The sequence below is a fragment of the Camelina sativa genome, chromosome 3 (genome assembly GCF_030686135.1).
Source record: "Camelina sativa cultivar CO46 ecotype springtype chromosome 3, ASM3068613v1".
In the NCBI taxonomy this organism is placed as follows: Eukaryota; Viridiplantae; Streptophyta; class Magnoliopsida; order Brassicales; family Brassicaceae; genus Camelina; species Camelina sativa.
Genome location: NC_141882.1, coordinates 23308417 through 23328051, shown reverse-complemented (window position 1 = coordinate 23328051; position 19635 = coordinate 23308417). Strand labels below are relative to the sequence as shown.

The following is a 19635-nucleotide window of genomic DNA, read 5'->3' as shown; positions in this document are numbered from 1 at the left end:
TTTTTCTCGCAGCAAATAAAAGGTATTTATAGAGTTCTCCATAAAAGGTAAAAAGGGTATCGGCCTAGTCAAAATATTTCTCAACCAGGCGAGTTTTTCAAGTAGGCGAGTTTTGACGTGAAACTTGCCGGTTTAGACTTCACTTCTCAGCCAGGCGGGTTTCTCAGATAGGCGGGTTTTGCCGTGAAACTTGCCGGGTTAGACTTCGCTTCTCAGCCAGGCGGGTTTCTCTGGTGGGCGGATTTTTTCACGTGAACAACCATTCATCTCATATGCTTGTTTGTATCCAGAATAGCTCATTTCTTCTAATTTCCTCCAAACTGTCCTAAAACCTGTAAAGACTCGATAAAGAACCAAAAGACTCCAAAAACACACTTTGACTCAATAAAAAGTATAAAATAAGAGAGAAAACAAAGACTCAAAACCGATAAAAACACCATATATCAGGTGGCAATTCTAGTGCAGGCTCAACATCTGGTACAAGGGGTGACCTCAATCCACCAATTGCCCAGCGTAGACCCAAGAAAATAAGGATCTTGTCTCGTGGGGAGTTCAAGGTATGGCACGAATATAGGGAGTACATCTAAACAACCACTAGTCAATTATTTTCCATTTCCCAACTGGTTGTAATTTCCATTTTTATTTGATAGCGCCCTCACCGTAAGTTAACCAGGAGATGTTCACGTTGCTGCCATACTGGTGACAACAAGGCATATTGCAAAAACTCCATCTAGTTAATCCATTATATTCATGGGGTTGGTAGTAGGTGTTCGCTGGAATGTTTTTGGAATGGACTAAATAATGGAATGATCCAGGGTCGACAAACGCAAGGATGTACATATTAAATGTGTGGAGGGTAAAATTTTGACTCAAAATACCAAGGTATACAGCTAGACAGTTATATACCTTTGTATTTTGATGTATATGTACCCCAAGTAATGTATAAAGTAGTGTCTGCTATGAGGGATGTGTATGTATTGTTGTACTGCCCATGAATACCAATGTTTGTTGTTTGTGAAATATATATGGAAACCCCATGATGGCTTTTTGTATTTTGTAATTTTGATCATTGTTATTATATAGTTAGAGAGACTAAAAAGAATAAACTTTACGTATATGAAATAGCGATAACATACAAACAACCAAACAGCCACATCGTATTTAACATGTGTACATAAAAATGCAAGTGAAGTCTACAACAGTTTTACAAAGGTGAGTTTACTATTTTGACTCAACATCTGTTTACAAAGTCGATCATGTTTGGTTTAGTCTAGGAGTTTAGAGAAAACAAATATGAACAAAAAAAGGTTAATAACTCACCTGAATGGGTTTACAAAGTGCTATCTCGTAGGGGTTAGTGTTGCCAAAGCTTGATATATCAACCTTCTCTTCATCGGGTGTGTGTTTCTAGTGGAAAAAACTATACCCTAGACGATGCCATATTGTAAGCAGTATATGTTCTACATTAACCGTTGTCTACTATGAGATACTAAACCCTACACGATTATATTTTGTCAACCCAAGCAGATAGGTCAGCAAGGACTGTAAAAGTGTTAGTTGTAATGGCGCAGTATAGAAAGCCTGAACCTGTAAATGTTAATAACGTTGACCCTATGTATAGTATAGAAAAACAAAAAATGATATGGAATAGTTTATCGAATGTATTGAAACAGTATAGGACTGTCCATTTCTTTAATTTCATGGAACCATATGTCTCGCAAACCCAACAAAGGCACACATACCGTCTCGGGGAAGAAGAAAATAATGTTTACTAATACTAAATGTAACACCATGAGCAGGAAACATCAAATACTTTTCTACTCTCATTGTGCAATACATGGACTTAAATTATTCAGCCGCTGTGGAGTTAGTGAAAAGGTTTCATAGTCCCCTATAGCATACAACCGTCTGAACCTGCTCCTCATCAAGAATCCTATAGTAGGTTACAAGGGAAGATACCACATGCATTTCAATCAAAATTAGTGATGCGATCCCAACTAGAGCTGCAAGTGACCAAAAAAAACTGTATGATACCAATAAATGCCCAATATGGTATTCACTCAAATAAATACATGATATGGTGAAATTAACCCAGAAAGAAACTTATCATTTGGCACAGAAAATGCAGCAAAACCACCTACTAGTAGCATGGGTGATGATTGCTTGGCTGACTTCGACTTCAAGGCACTTGGTGACGGTTGTGATTCTGTTCTGCGCATCTTAAGGCTTTTGTAAACGATATCAGGTTTATCCTGTGAGATCATTGAACGAGCATTTGGCATCTCGCACTCAGAAGGGGAAATGTTTGGATTACTACGGATGCGCAAGCTCATGCGGGTAGGTGTTACCACCTTTGAATGAGATGCGGCTTTACCCTTTCTAGATGACCTCCTACGAGAAACTCCAAATCCAACTTCGGTTTCATGCGTTAGGTCAACTATGGCAGGCGGCAAATTTAATTCCACTTTGTACATGGTTGCACTGTGCTTGTTCCCTATCAAATGAGAATACCAGGTTACACAAAAACAAACACAAAAAAAAACAGAAATCAATTCATAGCAAAACCAAACCAATCTTACACTCTCTCTCTCTCATGCAAAGTTTCTGTAGTCTCTATTTTTGTAATTCCAATAGAAAACGTTGGAGGATCCATATCAAAGATGTTGACCACGTTAACAGTTGTTTGTTTGGACAGCCCCGAAGTCTCTTTCACCAGCTGGCGATAGTAAAGAGCATAACCATGGTGATGTACATATATTTTACCATGTTTAAGCATAGTTTATCCTTCTCTTTTGCATTTTTTTAGTAGTTATTCCTTAGATTTTATAGCCATTTCGGTCCAAATATGCAATTAGAATGTTTAGAAGCATGCATTGCATACATTTGTGCATTTGAAGTATTATTAGGTGTTATTGAGCTCTAAAAGACTATAAGGAAGGACTTGGTATTATACTTCTGGAGCTAAACAAAAGGATTGGAAGTATCAGGAAGGGAAAAGAAGGCATTAGACCATATCACTCGACCATGCACAAGGTCGAGCACGTGGTCGGATACATAACATGGTAAATCGAGTTCAAGTGAAGATCTTTCGTTTCAAATGAAGATCTTTCATTTCGATTCAGCTTCAGCGTTCTTTATAAAAGTTATAGGCAATCGAGTGATTATCATGCTTAGCCTAAGAGATTAGTTGTCTAGTGTGATTTTTGACAAATAATGATCTGGTTCTTTGAAGCCTGTTTAGTATGGTTTCACCAATGAGAGTTGGGTTAGGATGTTACTAAACTAGATTACTTCTGTCATGAGAGTGGATTAGTAAGTCTTTAAGATCATTGTCTAGAGATAGCTCATGTTGATTGAGGTTTGTTGATCAGTTTAGATAGCCATAGCTTGAACACCAGCCCATGAATCCATCTCTTGGAGCCTACTTTGTTTATTGATTGTCTATTTATTTGCTTCTTGTTTCGTTCCTTTGCTTTTTTTGATCAGTTTAAGTTATTAAAATTGCTTCTGTTCTTCTGTTGAGCACCACTCGACCACCTGCCCGACCATGCACTCGACCAAGTGCATACTCGAGCGCAAATTTACTTCCTTGTTTATGTTCTGTTTCATTCTAGTTTGTTCTTAGTTGAATTTGTTAGTAGTTTATTGCACTTGTTCTACAGTTTAATTATGCATTAGTACTGTCTTAAGTTTCCTTAGTGTATTGCATTTCATTTCTGTCATTAGGTTGTTAGAAACAAATCAACTTGATATTTGGCTTAAATTGAATGCATTGATCATGTTTTGACTACTTACATATCACATTCCTTATGGATTGACATCCTTTATGCTACAACTACATAAGGGTATTGAAACACCTTGCATACCACTTGATCATCTTAGCCTAAGTCTGTTTGTTTGTCATCATCCATTCATTCATAGGTTAAGATCAGAAAAGTGCATGTTTCAATTGGCACCATTGTCGGGGATCGAACTCGGGTCACCCGCGTGATAGGCAGGAATACTTACCACTATACTACAACGACCAGGCCATTAAGAGCACTCAACCAGCCCATTAAAATCACTCGATAGAGCACTAAGGGCGCAGAAGCCCAATCGATGTTTTCTCCTCTTGCTCGATCGTGTAGAGGGAAGAATGAGTTTGAATTTTGAATTTGGTCACATGCTCGACCACATGGGGTCGAGTGGCATCAAAAGTGGGTCAAAGATTCTAAATTCAAATTTGAAAGTATACACGCTCCACCCTTGTCTCTTTGTCCCCTTTGCTTATTTATAAGCACCTAAATCGATTCTAAGCTCTTCACACTCTCTCATTTGCATAAACATTAAAAAACTAGCTAGAAATCTCTTTTTGCTTCCATTGCTTTGCTCAAAGCTTAGTTATTTTGTTTTATGGGTTACTAACCTATTAACATTGAGCTTTGAGTCTATTTCTTTCAACTTTTCTTTCACAATGTCTTCAAAAACCAAAGAAACACTAGAACAAGCTGCAATTCACCGAGCTGCTGCCAAGAAAGCTGCTGAAGACTTCATGGATCGCCGTGATGCACTGTTACTATCAAGAAGAGAAATTGGTGAAAGCACTCGACCACATACTCGAGGAGGCAAACGGTCGAGTGCTAGATCGAGCGGGGGGTCGAGTGGCCATGCGGAGAAGAGAAAACAGCCTGTTGAAGTAGACTTGGGGGAAACTGAGAGTGATGAAGAGATGGAGGTTGACAATGAGGAGCATAGGAGGAACATATCAAGGGAAGAACTGTACTCTCTGTGGCAAACTATTGGTGATGACAAGCCATTCTTATCATCCAAGACCAAGAGCTCCAAGATTAGAAGTCCAGTCATAAGGTACTTCCACAAGGCTCTAGCTAACACCATTTTTGCTAGAAAAGAGACTGGGAACTTGAATGAAGGAGACCTCAAGATGATAGATATGGCACTTTATGGTGTCATGGACAAGGCAAGAGATGGGGTCACCATTTGTGGGAGTAGAGTGCCAACATATTTTGCTATGGTTCTCATGGATCATATGACTTACTATAGATGCTGGGTTAGCAAGCTATACAAGAGAAGCTCAAATAGAGTTCTGTGCATTGGAGGTATCATTACTCCAATCCTTGTAGCTGCTAATGTACCAATAAAATCTGAGAAGACCAAGCCAAGGTTGATTGATGTACCATACCTCACCACTGCTCTAATCCTAGCCAAGGAGAAGCACCAAGGAAGATACATGTTCAACTTTGATCACCCAACAGTGGGAAATGCTCAGCTTGTTCTACCCAACCAAGAAGCAACAACAATAAGTGAAGGGCTTAACATTGACTATTGTCCAGTAGCTGAGTTGTTGTTTGATAAAACAGCCCCATTTGCAGAAGACCAAGCTGAAGATGTTGAAATGGCTGAAGGAGAGAAGCAGTTCTACTTTGAAGAATATGAGCCCCAACCAAGAGACAGTAGATGAGTGAGAGAAACAGCCAAGAGGGTCACACTTCTTCAAAAGTGGAAAAAGTGGCATGGTAAGACCATCAATACTTTGAAGAGTAAGGTGAAGAAGATGACTAAGTCCACAAAAGGTATGAAAAAAGAGATTGTTGAGTTGAAGAGTGGAAACTCATCCCCAACACATTTTGAGCATTTGAGGAGTAGCTCTATTAGAGCCATGCCTAGGGCTGAAAACCCAATGGAACCTTCCAGAGCTTCATCATTTGAGCCATTACAGAGGAGAAGAGGTCCAATTCGCACAGAACAACAGTTTCCTAGGCACTCGACCAGTGCACTCGAACCAGTACTCGACCGAGTACCTCCAATGCACTCGGCCGAGCACTTCCCCAGACCTCCATATGGCTTCTCAGCTCAACAAGGTTATCAAGCTTATCCCTAATGCCAAGCTTATCCTCCATACCAGCCTCAATACCATGTGGACCCTGATTTCATGCAACAAACCTACTATGGTCAGCCAGGACAGCCATTCTATCCACCAACACCCACTCGACCAAGGCACTCGACCGGGCGCACCAATCCGGAGTCATAGTCGAGTACCCTCCCTCTCCACAAGAAGTTCAAATGGACCCTCAAGACACTGGTTACACTTATGAGAGCATGAATGATGCTGTAGATAGCTTCTTCCACAACCCATGAGGTACCAACATCACCTATCTCATTGTTTATACCATTTCATTTCATGTTTTGTTTGTTTTAGTTCTTAAATTCTCTTTCAAATTTTTATTACACAAGAGACTGTGTAATTTAAGTTTGGGGAAGGGTTTGAGATATCATTTGACATTGTTTTCTGTTTTCTTATTTCAAATTTTTATCATTTATCATGTTAGTAGTTGCATTTCATCTATGGCATAGAAAAACCAAAACAATTGCAATTTTTTACAAAAATCTTTACAAAAAAGTGTTCATGTAGTTTGCATTGCATATTAGGATCTTGTTAGTATGTTTCATGTAGAACTGTTTCATATATGCATTAGGGATCTATGATGAGTGTAGCATTGTTAACTTGTTTAAATTCACTAAACTAGGATCAATGCCCAAGTTAATAGTACTTTGATGCTAGTTGAGTGGTTAGAAACATAAGATTAAACCAAGTCTAGAATTCCTATATTGCATTCTGGTCTAAATTGAAGCATGTTGTGATTTGACATCATTTCCTACTTATAAGAACCTTATATTGACTTTTAATTATCAATTTGTGCATTGCTTTAAACACATGGATACTATATACATATTTGGATCATCTTTCCCATTTTTAGCCACTCTTGTTGATCCAAGTAGCTGGTTCATCATAAAATCAGTTTTCCTTACCCAGAACCAACCTTTCTTTCAAGCCATGTTTATTGTTGAGTGTGTGAGGCCTATTTTGGGATTGAGCTTGGTAGAAAGTGTTAGGTTTAAGCTGACAAGAATAAAGTCTTGTGTAGTTCTAGTTTTCATTTTTCAAACTAGATAGGACTAGGGGGTTTAAATTGTGGGGTTGGGACTTGGTTTGTTGGAAAAATGAAAGAAAAGAGGGAAAAGATAAAGAAAAGGGTAAAGTCTTTAGGAGAGAAGAGTGTTTAAGTAAATTTAAGCTCTAAGTGGAAGAATGGGGTGTTATAAAACTTTCAAATAAGGTTCTGGTCAAAGAAAAGAAAGAAAGAAAAGAAGAGTCTAGTAAAAAGCTTTATGGTTTGGGAAACAAATAAGAAAGAGAACCTTAGCATTTAAGAAAGAAACCTCCATTCCACTAGAAAAACAAAGTAAGAAACCTCTCCTAAGACTTAAAAACAAAAGAAAGGGGAAAAGAGAAGAGATGAAGTTAAAGGGTAGAACTTGGACATTTTGGGATTAGAATGTTATGAACAAACACTTTGGGTGCGTTTGAGTAGACAAGGTTCTGTTCTTGTATGTGTCTAAGTGTTCTAAAGCTCAATCTACTTTTTGTGAGAGAAACCTTGTTATAGATAAGCCCCACTCAAAAGAGAGACCATTTTTATTACCAAGCCAAATGAGTTTAAACAATGCATAATCTGATTCATGTTCTTTTTTAATGAATGTTAAAGGAAATGATTGATTTGAATGCATGTGGAAGTCTAAGGCTTGAATCAGTTAAGGTTGTGAAAGACTTGTCTAAAATCTGTAAGTATAGCTCATTCACCTTGCATCATAGTATTAGTAACTTGGACATTGATTCTAGCTAGTCTATTAACACTTTTTAGGTTCTGAGATCCCACTTTCAAACCTCTCTACCTACTTATGTCTTGTTTATTTGTTTGAGGTCAAGCAAAGACTAAGATTGGGGGAGTTGATATGCATATATTTTACCATGTTTCAACATAGTTTATTTACATCTTTTACATGGTTTGCTAGATAGTTTTATCACTTTTATGTAGTTTAAGGTCTGTTTGTGCATTAGAACAGGATTTGCATTGCATTTGTATTGTTTATTGTTTAAACAGGTGATTTGGACCCAAGGAGCATGGAAATGAAGCTTAAGAGGAGTAGAGTGCAAACAGTGAAGCAAACAGAGGCTGAAACAAGAAGAAAATCAAGGTTTAGAGGCTACTCGACCACCACACCCGAAAACACTCGATCGTGTGCTTCTGAGGGGCTCAACCAGTGAGAAACAGATGAATGAAGCACTCGACCATAGCCACTCGACCGTGCATGGTCGAGCACATCAAGCCGGCTTTCTATTTTGTCTGCTAGATAATTTAGGGCTTCCCTCTTGTCCTATAAATATCTATTGTACCACATGGCCGCCCACAAGTCATTTTTTTAGGTGAGAGAAAATATTTGTAGCCACCAAAAAACCTAGTTTTTACCCCTTTTGGGTTTTTAGCTTTTGTTTACATCATTTGCCACTTTTGTTCTTTCTTTTGTTCTTACTTTTACCCAGATTTTCATATTTTGTAAGCTTCATAACTTTCTAAGTATTGAGAATCTGTTTTAGCTTCTTTATAATAAGTTGTAGATCTTTATCTTATCTTTATCATCATGTTAGTTTCATCATTTTTTGGGTTTATGTTCATCATCATCATGTTCTGTTCATCTGAGTAGTGAATCAGAATTCTAGAGATGGATTAGGCTGGTTTAGGGCTGTGGTTGTTTAGATTGGTCAAGCTTGTTTGATAAATATATCTCTTATAGATTAGGTGTACTCTAAGCTGTTCTTATATCTGAGAGGGTAAGAGCAGATCTTAAGCTTCCTTGAATCATACCAATGTTTAGGTTGTTAGATAAAGCTAATGATATTATCATTCTTAGCCTACGAGATTAGATGTTTAAGGTGATTTTGACACATAATGGTCTGTTTCTTAATGCATGTTTAGTATGGTTTCACCAATGAGAGTTGGGTTAGGATGTTACTGAACTTGATCACTTCTGTCATGAGAATGGATTAGTGAGCCCTTAAGTCCATTGTCTAGAGATAGCTCATGTTTGATTGAGGTTTGTTGACCAGTTTAGATAGCCACAATTTGAACACCAGCCCATGAATCCATCTCTAGGAGCCTACTTTGTTTATTGATTGTTTGTTATTGCTTATCATCTTGTTTCATTGCATTATGTTCTATTTTAAGTTGTTACAATTGTTTCTGTTCTTCGTATCATACCACTCGACCTAGCCACTCGACCACACACACGGTCGAGTGCTTGATTGAGCACCTTCGGGTTGTTTAAGTTTACTTTCCTGTTTATGTTATGCATCTTTATAGTTTTGTTTCATTGCTCATATCTTGTTATTGCCACTGTTTAGTCTAGTCTCTATTTAGTTTACACTTGTTTACCTTGCATTTAGTTTCTGTTTTAAGTAGTTTACATTCTGCATTTACATTATTGTCATTAGGTTGTTAGTATTCAAACCATTATCATACTTGGCTTAACTTGGATCATTGTTCACATCTTGATTGCTTAAACATCACACACTTTATGGATTGACATCCTTTATGCTACAACATCATAAGGGTATTAAAACACCTTGCACTACATCTGATCATCATAGTTTATGTTTGTTTGACCTTGCATCATTCAGTCAGACTCACACACCACACAAAACTGCAAGTTTCACATGGAGTTATGCAATGCATAAGAATGCGAAGGGAACAGTAAGCGTAATTACTATGAGGAACACATACCTGCGGTATGTCAGCTATGGCAGAGCGGTGAATTTAATTCAACTTGGGTACATGGAGTTTGTTCCCTATCAAATGAGACCACCATGTATCTCAAACACAACAACATGGATCAGGAAACAAATTCATAGAATAACCAAAGCAAACTTACACTCTTAGTATGCAAAGTTTTTGCAGTCTCTGTTTGTGTCAATCCAATAGAAAACGTAGGAGGATCCACATCGAAGATGTTGGTGACATTAACAGTTGATTTTTTGGGGTGCACTGAAGTCTCTTTCAGCGGCTGGCGGTAGTAAAGAGGAAGAACATGGAAGTTAGAGGTACATAAGGATGAGTAGGGAACAAATACCATAATTATTTGGCATAATATCTACCTGTACTAGACCATCTGTGTCTCCCTTATAGTGGCTTGGTCCAGACCTGGTATCCATAGTCCCCTATTTATAGCACAGTAAATAGAGTAGGTCATCACCATATAGTATAGTAGGATGCATAGACATGAAACAAGCTTTTACCTTTCATAAATTTAAGAAATGTAACTATACTCATCGTCTGAGTCGCATCCTTTTTGTTTTGAACAATAGATGTAGATGTCTTTCCTACCATAGTTGCTTTGATTAGGATGGCTATATTTTTCTCCAAATGAGTAATGCCAGTTCCAAATTAGTGGTCTTCAGAAGACGAACAATACGCTCCTCCAACGCGTCTGCTGTATCTTTTACTAGTTTCACCACATCAACGTTTTTACCTTTACTTGACTCAGCACCGAGGTTTGTTGTTTGTTCTTCTGATTGATTTGGAACTTCAAAAGTGCAGCCGTTTTTGCCTTCTTCTACTTCTTCTGGTATCGATCCATGAGGTCCAAATTCATGAATAGCATCAACATCTATCCCACCACACCAGCTGTTGTGTTCAAAAGGATGACCCTCTGACACCAGCATCAATAAATTTGATACGTCTTTATCATCTTCCTCGTCAGAGAAAGACATGTTTCTAACATCTTCAAGACTTCCCCAATTCAGTATTGATCGAACCCGCGCCTGAACAACAAAACCGGCAGCAGTTAGATAATTGTTTAGAACAAGCTTAATAATGCAGGAAGAGTGTAGTAAGACATAACCTGGCCTGTTTGATCAACCACTCGAGTTGATTGGATGTTGATAGCAAGGCTCCGCTCAATAACATTTTGAACAATATCTTCAACCGGGAGAGAAGGTTCATTCATTTCAACACCTAATATAGGCCCTTGTATGATATCTGGATAACACGCAGCTGTTACAAGAACCAACGCGTGTGAGAAACCTTGGATGGCACATGTATCTTGCGCAATCTGTTTGACAGTTCTTTCCTTAGCACTCCTCACAGTTTTCAGGAAGGAGTCACGACCCCATGGATACTGCAGATATGCGTCAATATCCCCAACCATCTCTACATGTTCTGGACTAATATTCATATTCCCACACGTTGGGCATAATAGATCATCAACTAGAAGCAGCAACGCAAGCCTGAATCGGGTGTCAGCATCCCTATATTTCGTTCCCAACAGGAGCTTATGGAGAATCCACGAAACCATAGGTTTAGGCTCCACTCCAAAAAAAGATTTCCACACTGGTGATGCTGCAGTGCATCCCTTCTTCACAGCTTTTCCTCTCCGCGTGTCCAACTTGAATCCATTCTTAGGACAATTCAACCTAGTTACAAGAGCAAAATCATCACGAACGTACCTAATGGGTTTTCCTGCAAAGATCCACCACATCTCGTACTTTTTCTTCGTAACAAGCTGTCTTGCCAAGAGGTAATGGACAAACATAACCGGGAAGGTGTGGTTGCCCATTAACATCAAATGCCCAAACTGGGAACTCGCCAACTGCTCCAGATGGTCATCATCTAGAGCCTTTTTAATGTTTTCTATCCAACGCAAATTGAAGTAGTTACTAACTCTATTTCTTCCTGAAGGCTCACAGCCTGGCAAGAACAATCGCTGAGGCAAGCGTCATTCGTCCATAGCAGATACCTCCTGGTAAACCTGAAGAAAATTGTTACAAATCCATTTTAAATAGTAGCCATTGAAATAGTATAGTAGCATCGATTTCCTCTAAATATGCATCATCTTTCGTGGTTGTATATGACTCATTCCCTATAGGCGGTCTAACAAAAAACCAAAAGATAGTCGGATGAATGAGCAGATGATGGTTTAAATCAACTATGAAATACATTAGTCGAGAAAACTATCCTATTGGACACTTACTTTCAAACTTCGAAGATTCTGCTTGAGTACCGCCACGACCGATTGAAACCCATATCGGAACACGGGTCAACTATTATGCCCAATCGCCGCCAAGTTTTTCCTCCACAATTGTCGGTGGTGTGACCAAGAATCGTCGGAGAATACGGTACGCTGTTTTCTGGCACAATCACCGCCAATGGTTTCTTCAGCATTTGCCAGTTGTTGTTTTGCGGAGCGGCGCAAAACAATCTTTGCAGTAATGTAACACGTCAGCCCTTGCTTAAGGCGGGATATGAACCAGACGTCTTTTCAACTTCAACATAGTAAAGATGAGAGAGAATGAAATTGTTGATCATGCAACAAGGTTAAAGAAGTAAATATTATATAAAATATAGTGTGTATAATCCTTTAATGGTTACTATAGTCAGATGTGAATTATAGTTTGTTTTGTGGTTATACAATGCAATTCCCCTATATATATATATACTACAAAAATAAAATGGAACAACTGACAAAATTACCGCCAACGAAAAGTCAACTAATCTTTGATGGAAAGGTTTTTGTATGTACCCGTCAGAGTTCTATCAGAAATTGGTTATTCTTTTTGACTGATTAGCGACAGATTCCGACTATTAATGCTATGGGAAAATGAGTATTTTTAAAAATTATCTCTTCACCAATATGGTGGACAAGTACAACTAGGGCTGCGACTTAGGTTTTTTTGGATTAATCGGTTCGGTTAAATCGGTTTTTGGTTAATTTTTGTTTCTGAAATGTTTACCGAACTTAACTGAAATTAGGATCGGTTCGGTTCGCAAATAATTTGGTTATTAGCTCTAAAAACCGAAGTAACCGAAATTATGTATTTTATACTTTTATTTGGTCCAAGTCCAACGGGCCCAATGATAAAATACTAAGAAAAGAAAAGATAAATGGCCCAAAACAAAATTGACTCAAGGAAATCTAAATGATTTTAGATGGTCTTCCACCTTTATCTTCTATTATTCCAGCGACGGCTCAAAAACAAATTACCTAGCGCAACCCATTCCCTTCTTATGTAACTCATCTTCACCATTTACTTCTGTCATAACTGAGATCGAGAATGACAACGATATTTCTTGCAAAAAATAGGAAATAAAAAGTATCGAATCGGCTGAAGTATCAAAGAAGAAGAAGTTGCTCACTTACGCTACCCAGTCATCTCTGGAACTGTGTATTATCGTGGGCATGAAACGAAAAAGTTGGCTGGATCTAAGAAGGAGAATATATCATTATTAAAAATTAATTTTTTTTCCTTTAAAAAAATTCGGTTAACCAAACCTAACCGAAAATCTCGGTTAACCGATCCTATATCATATTCATTTTGATCGGTTTGTTCAATTAAAAGAACCCGACCGATTTGCTTAAATATCGGTTCGGTTCGGTTCGGTTTGGAAACATAATATATTTTTTTTTTATCATAAAGTTCTTTCTTGTTTTTATTTTTTTCTTACCGACATGCATTATATATTTTAAAAAATAAATGTTTACCAAAAAATATAATTCGGGCAAAACAGGCTAATAAAAGAAAAAACAGTATATTTACTGAAATTCCCAACACAATTTCTCACAATTATTTAAGGTCTTTCAAAAAAAAAAAGATAAGCAATATTTTTACAAGGTATAATAAACACAATAAGGTCAGTTTCTAACTTTTGTTTTTAGTTTTTTTTTTTCTCTCGTTCTTTGTATATTTACTATAACTAACTAAACAAAAACTCTCATGTATAGTCAATTACCGAAAAACATAAGGTCTATATATGAAATCTGACTTTTCAGGTGAAAGATATCAAAGAAGTTTTAACAAAATATACACACGATTACGCTTTTTCAGGTGAAAGATATCAAAGAAGTTTTAACAAAATATACACACGATTACGCTTAGAATCTTTATTTTTTCGGGCAAAATCATGTATATTGTTATTAGAAAGTGTTTACAAGATAGATAAACATTTTGAAACAACCATTTGTAGAAATATAGAAAATTATTACAATTTTCAAAAGGCTTAGTATCTATTAGAACTTTTACTTTTAAAACCTATTCATTCTCTTTCTTTTTGTTTGTACTTTCGTCTACATAGTTTTTCTAATTATCTTATATTTTGTGTGACACCCCGATTTGCGGAGAGGTTTAAAAGAATTGATTTAACCACCTATGTTACCAAAATGTAATACTTTTTCGGTTAAAGGTCTTGAGCGAACTTCATATTTAAGCATGTTTATGTTGGAGTAGTCTCGGGATGGGTGACCTTCCAGGAAGTAATTGTCAAACTATGCGAGTTGACAAAATACAGGAAAAAATCATGTGGTGATTTGTAGGGATGGTAACAAGTTTTTAAAGCCTCTCAGACGTAGCAATCCGACCGTCGGATATAGATGGACTCACGGGTCTAATGAGAGGACATGGACCCATTAAAGAAATTGGGCCCATGGACAGGGAGTGGACATTAGTCCCATTTAGAGGTGGCGGTCGGTCGGGTCGTTACAAGTGGTATCATAGCCGAACCCAAATGAGTGTTGAGTCGAGTGGGCTCACACCATCGGGGTGATGTTCTTGGTGCGCAACGAGGATGCTGCAATCTGTTAGTTGCGGTGAATTGTGACACCCGAGTTTGCGGAAAGGTTTAAAAGAACTTATTTGGCCACCTATATCACCAAAGTGCACTTATCTTTTCTGTCAAAGGTCTTAATGGAACTCCACAGTTAAGCATGCTTATGCTGGAGTAGTCTCGGGGTTGGTGACCTTCCTGGAAGTGATTGTCGGAACTATGCGAGTGAGAACAAAACACAGGAAAAGATTATGTGTTGATTTGTAGGGATGGTAACAAGTCTTTAAAGCCTCCCAAACATAGCAAACCGACCGTTGGATATGGATATGCTCACGGGCCTAGTGTGAGGAAGTGAGGCTTATTAAAGAAAGTAGGTCCATGGAATAAAAGTGAACATGGGACCCACTGAGAGGTGGTGGTCAGAGCGTTAAATTTTGCTTTCTAGTTATCTAGTTAATTCTTAACCAAAATAAATTCAATAATTATAGACTTAAAATCCACTAAACACAATTTCTCACAAATATTTTAAGGTATGTATATGAAAACTAACATTTCAAAAGAAGAAGATATTTTTACAAGGTACACATAAACACTATAAGGTTTAAGTTTCTAACTTTTGTTTTTAATTATTTTTTGTTCTCATTCTTTGGGTTTAACTTTCACTTATGTAATGAATTACTGAACAAAAAAACTCTTATGTTTAGTTAATTACTGAACAAAGATAAGGTTTATAAATGAAATCTAACGTTTCAAGTAAAAATATCAAACAGATTTTCTACAAAGTATAAACTTAGTTTGTATCTAAATTTAAAACTTTTGCTTTTAAATCCTTCTCCTTTTTTTTCTTTTTGTTTGTACTTTCGTTTACGTAGTTCTTGTAATCTTATTATATGAAGTTGGGTTTTGAAAGTTAGATATTAACAGGATTATGACACGTGTCAAGTGATTAATCTCAAATTTTGACATTTGTAAAAGTTAATATTTAATAGAAGGAACTTGATTACAACAAAAGTACAAAGTTTTTTAAAATAATTACAAGGAGATTATATATATACTTCATAAAATTTGAAATTATAATATTATTTACTTATATTCATTTTAAATTATTAGTTCTACAAAAAAATAGAAAAGGGTTTAAGGAAAATATACAGTTAATTATTAATTCTAAGTTTTGTAAATACTCACTTCTATATAAACATAAATTTTCTCATATTTAAATAATTTATTCAAAAAAACTGCTTTCATTTTTGTTTAGTTGGGAAATTTGTTTAATGGGAAGGTAAATTTTTCTTATTTTTTTTAAACCAAAATTTTCTCCTACTTTTTCCTTTTTCAGTTGGGGATAGGAAAGATTAATATGTTGACTCAAAAAAAAGATTAATATATACGTCTTCGTTTCCTAATACTGTATTTGAAAATTTATTGTAGTATTTTTAGATTATTTTTTTTTAATTTATATTTTCATCTTTGAATTATTTGGTATTTTTTATATTATGTCAAATTATTTTTTTTCTAATTTCTCAACGTTGATTGGTTGGTCATAAACCCTTCTTTTTTCAAACATAATTGTTACCATTATTCATTCAATCCTAAAGGGAGATAACGAGTAGAAGCTCATCAACTTAATTAATAGATAAAATAGGCTAATCAAACACAAGCTTACAACAAACAAAGATAGATAAATTAGAAAAACATAAATAGTTGTTGATAGATCTATAGGAGCTCAAAGACTGTGACATCCTAGTTTGCGGAAACCTCCCAAACGTAACAAACCGGCCATCGAATATGGGTAGGTCCACAGACAGGAAATAGATGTAGGGCCCCTTTAGGAAGGTAGGCCCATGGACTGAGAGTGGATATGCACTCTCTAAGCAAGGTGGCGGTTGAAGCATTACAGAGACAGAAACTACATCATGGTGTGTCAAAGACACTTCCACGAATAAAGTGGAAAATTTAACATTAGTTACTATCAAAAGATTTTGTGACGTTAGAAATTTTTCTTACTTTCATTGGTTGTCGGAGCAAGCTATTTTGAGATAGCAAAAAGACGTGAACATGTCCTCTCCACATAGGAGGAGGGCAGAGCCAAGGTTCTCTCTATGGTGGAGAATGTTGGGCACAAGGTTATCTCCCCAATGGAGGAAGGTGGAGGAAGTTGGACGAAAGGTTATATCCCCAAGGGAGGAAGGCGGAGCCAAGGTTCTCTATAAGGTGGAGGAGGTTGGACGCAAGGTTCTTTCGATAAGAGATGAGGGCGGAGAAAATGTTTTCTCCATGGTGGTCATACATTATTGTGAAGATACATTATTGATTAATATATTATGTAATATATTTTTAATTCAAAATGTTTTTTGGCCCAACAATTTTAGTAATTAAAACTATGCAGAAGGGAAAGTAAATATTTGGCTTAGTGTGTTCATATAGACATTTTCAAGGTGGTGATAAAGAATATATTTGTAACATAAAGTATATTTAGGTATAAAAAATACAATTTTTATAGTAACATAAATAAAAGATTTGTAAATGGATATAAATCAGTGTATTATAACAAAAATAGAATTTATAAATAACGTACAACAAATTTTAATATATTTTTGTTAAATTTAATTTAATTTATAAAACTTTAAACCCGCACATCGGACGGGTCCTCATCTAGTTATCTTATATTTTGCTTTATGGTTATCTAGTTAATTCATAATCAAAATAAATGCAAAACTTAAGTATTTATTGTTAAAATTGTATGTTATCTCAATTATAATCTAATGTACTTTGTGAAGATAATTTTTTGTAGATAAGCTATTATTTTTGACTAATTTTTCCATAAACAGTAAGTTTTTTCACCCTATTGATTAAAAATTTTAAAAATAAATAAAGACGAAGAGTGCGAAGTAATCTTAGTGGAGTGACAAATGGTAAGTCTTTAATGCATAAAACCCCATCACACCAATGATCGAGTCTCGCTCCCTATAAATATAGGGATTTGGCTAATGGGCCGGCCTGTTGTGGCCCAGTGGTTGACATAAAAAAAATATATACGAAGAGTTAATAAAGATCGAAAATAAAGAGATTTTTTTTTTCAATTAATATTTTACACTACTTTTTACTACATTGTTTATTTAGCTACTTTATATTTTTTTTGACCAAATTAATTACAAAACTATGAAATGTATGGCCAAGATTTGAATTTAAACGAAAGTCAATCATTTGTAGGATAAGTGAAAGTATTAAAGAGGAAAATTAATTATTTTTAATTTAAAAATACCAAAAAGAGGTCAGTAAAGATTGAAATTTGAAAGGACGTGACTCACGACGTGTGGTGCTCTTGTAATTGCGATATTATCAAGAAAACTGTCAAAGAGATCTGACATCTAGCAAGAAATCTCTGCCAGAGAATTGAAAAGGCTCTTCTTCTTCTCTTCCGTAATCTTTCGTACTTCTAAACTGACATCGTAACTTTGTGTGAAATATAGGATTTTCGGGAGAGGCCATGGCTACAATATCTATAAACAACTCTTAAAGCAAGAAGACACGTTAAGTGATTTGCCATATGATGTGTTATGTCGAATCCTCTCTCAACTCTCTCTACCAAGGAATCGGTTAACATTAATATCTTGTCGAGGCATTGGAAAGACCTCTGGTCATAATTTCCTGTTTTGGATTTGGGTTATGAGGATTTCAAAGATAATGATTTAGATTGATGGGATTTATAGATTGTTTTTTGGAACCTAACCTGGATTTAGACTCGTTCAAGTTGGTTTATGATGTTGATGTTGAGCCCGTTCATGATTGTTTTGTGTTCACGATATATAAAGTGTTTGAGCGTGGAGTTGGTCATCTAACTATTCTGAATACGGTGGCTGTTCATGATGCCTTGGTTAGGATGCCTCTCTCGCTCTATTCATGCTTCACATTGGTGGATTTGACTCTCTACACTGTTTTCTTTGATCATCCACAATCAGAATTTGTTTCGTTACCTCTAAAACCAGGTTAGGCTCCAAAAAAACAATCTATAAAGCATCAAATCGAAATCAGTATCTTTGAAATCATTGTAACCCAAATCCAAAACAGGAAGATGTGACCAGAGATCTTTCCAACGCCTTGACAAGATACTAGTGCTAACCGTTTCCTTGGTACGGAGTTCAGAGAGGATTTGACATAACAAATTGTATGGCAAATCACTGAACCTGTCTTATACAAAGCTGCCTTCGGTTTTGATAGGCTTCCTCTTGCTTTATGAGTTGTTTAGAGACATTGTAGCCATGGCCTCTCCTGGAAATCCTAAATTACACACAAAGCTCTGATGTCAGTTTATATGTACAAAAGATTGGGGGAGAGATTCAGACATTAAGGAAGAGAAGAAGAATCACCTTTTTAATTCACTGATAGAGATTTGTTTGCTAGATTTCAGATCAGTTTGACAGTATTCTTGATAATGTCGCAATTACAAGACCACCACACATCGTGATTCGTGTCCTTTCAATCACCTATTTTTGGTATTTTTAAATTAAAAATAATTAGTTTTGCTCTTTAATTCCATAAATCCTACAAATGATTGACTTTTGTTTAAATTAAAATCTTGGCCATACATTTTCTAGTTTTGTATTTAAATGGTAAAAAAAAGTTATACACTTTAGTAAAAAAGTAATTCACAATATTAATTGAAAAACTATTTTTCTATTTGATTTCAATCTTTATCAACCTACAAACGAATGACTTGGTTTAACTCTGGGTCCTTTTTAATCAATATGGTTAAAAACATACTCTTTAATTGGATAAATTAATCAAAAATAATAGCATATCTACAAAAAAAAAATTCACAACGTACATTAGATTATGATTGAAATAGCATACAATTTTAACAATAAAGACTTAACTTTTGAATTTATTTTAGTTAAGAATTAACAAGATAACTATATAGCAAAATATAAGATAATGATAAGAACAACATAAGCGAAAGTACAAACAAAAAAAAATAAGAACCGGAAGGTTTTAAAAGCAAAAGTTCTAAACTTAGATACTAAGTATTTAAAAGCAAAACAATGTATTAATTAGTATTTAATGGATTTTTGACTATTCATATAACTACTCAATTAAAAAAAACATACAAAACAATTAAAATTAATGAAAATCAGTCACCAAAAAAAAAAAAAAACAGTAATTTTCAAACAAAAAATCACATATTTGATTGACTTACATTTTAAAAATT

At 35.8% G+C, this 19635-nt stretch overlaps 1 protein-coding gene and 2 long non-coding RNA genes across 4 annotated transcripts; 1 reads left to right on the top strand and 2 right to left on the bottom strand.

Annotated features, from left to right (window-relative positions):
* Nucleotides 1-10129: 10129 nt before the first annotated feature.
* Nucleotides 10130-11640, bottom strand: LOC147947594 (uncharacterized). Its single transcript, XM_087506680.1, has 2 exons — nucleotides 10735-11640; nucleotides 10130-10654 (listed from the first exon to the last, which is right to left on the bottom strand). Exons 1-2 carry the CDS (start codon nucleotides 11452-11454, stop codon nucleotides 10241-10243), a joined length of 1134 nt encoding a protein of 377 aa, XP_087362806.1. The 5' UTR covers nucleotides 11455-11640; the 3' UTR covers nucleotides 10130-10240.
* Nucleotides 11641-17632: 5992 nt separating this feature from the next.
* Nucleotides 17633-18914, bottom strand: LOC104777540 (uncharacterized). 2 transcript variants are annotated; one of them, XR_766303.3, is made up of 3 exons: nucleotides 18797-18914; nucleotides 18160-18707; nucleotides 17633-18077 (listed from the first exon to the last, which is right to left on the bottom strand). It is a non-coding gene; the product is annotated as an uncharacterized LOC104777540 (long non-coding RNA). The 2 variants fall into 2 exon arrangements; XR_015594170.1 differs by having other exon boundaries at nucleotides 17633-18436; nucleotides 18550-18707.
* Nucleotides 18280-18957, top strand: LOC147947593 (uncharacterized). The gene is made up of 2 exons (XR_015594175.1): nucleotides 18280-18415; nucleotides 18498-18957. It is a non-coding gene; the product is annotated as an uncharacterized LOC147947593 (long non-coding RNA).
* Nucleotides 18958-19635: the final 678 nt, after the last annotated feature.

Excerpts from the sequence above, each read along its gene's own strand:
- LOC147947594 (XM_087506680.1), bottom strand. The coding sequence starts at position 11,454 with ATGTTAATGGGCAACCACACCTTCCCGGTTATGTTTGTCCATTACCTC. Across the intron at positions 10,655-10,734 it reads TGGTTGATCAAACAGGCCAG|GCGCGGGTTCGATCAATACT; the intron begins GTTATGTCTTAC and ends TTTGTTGTTCAG.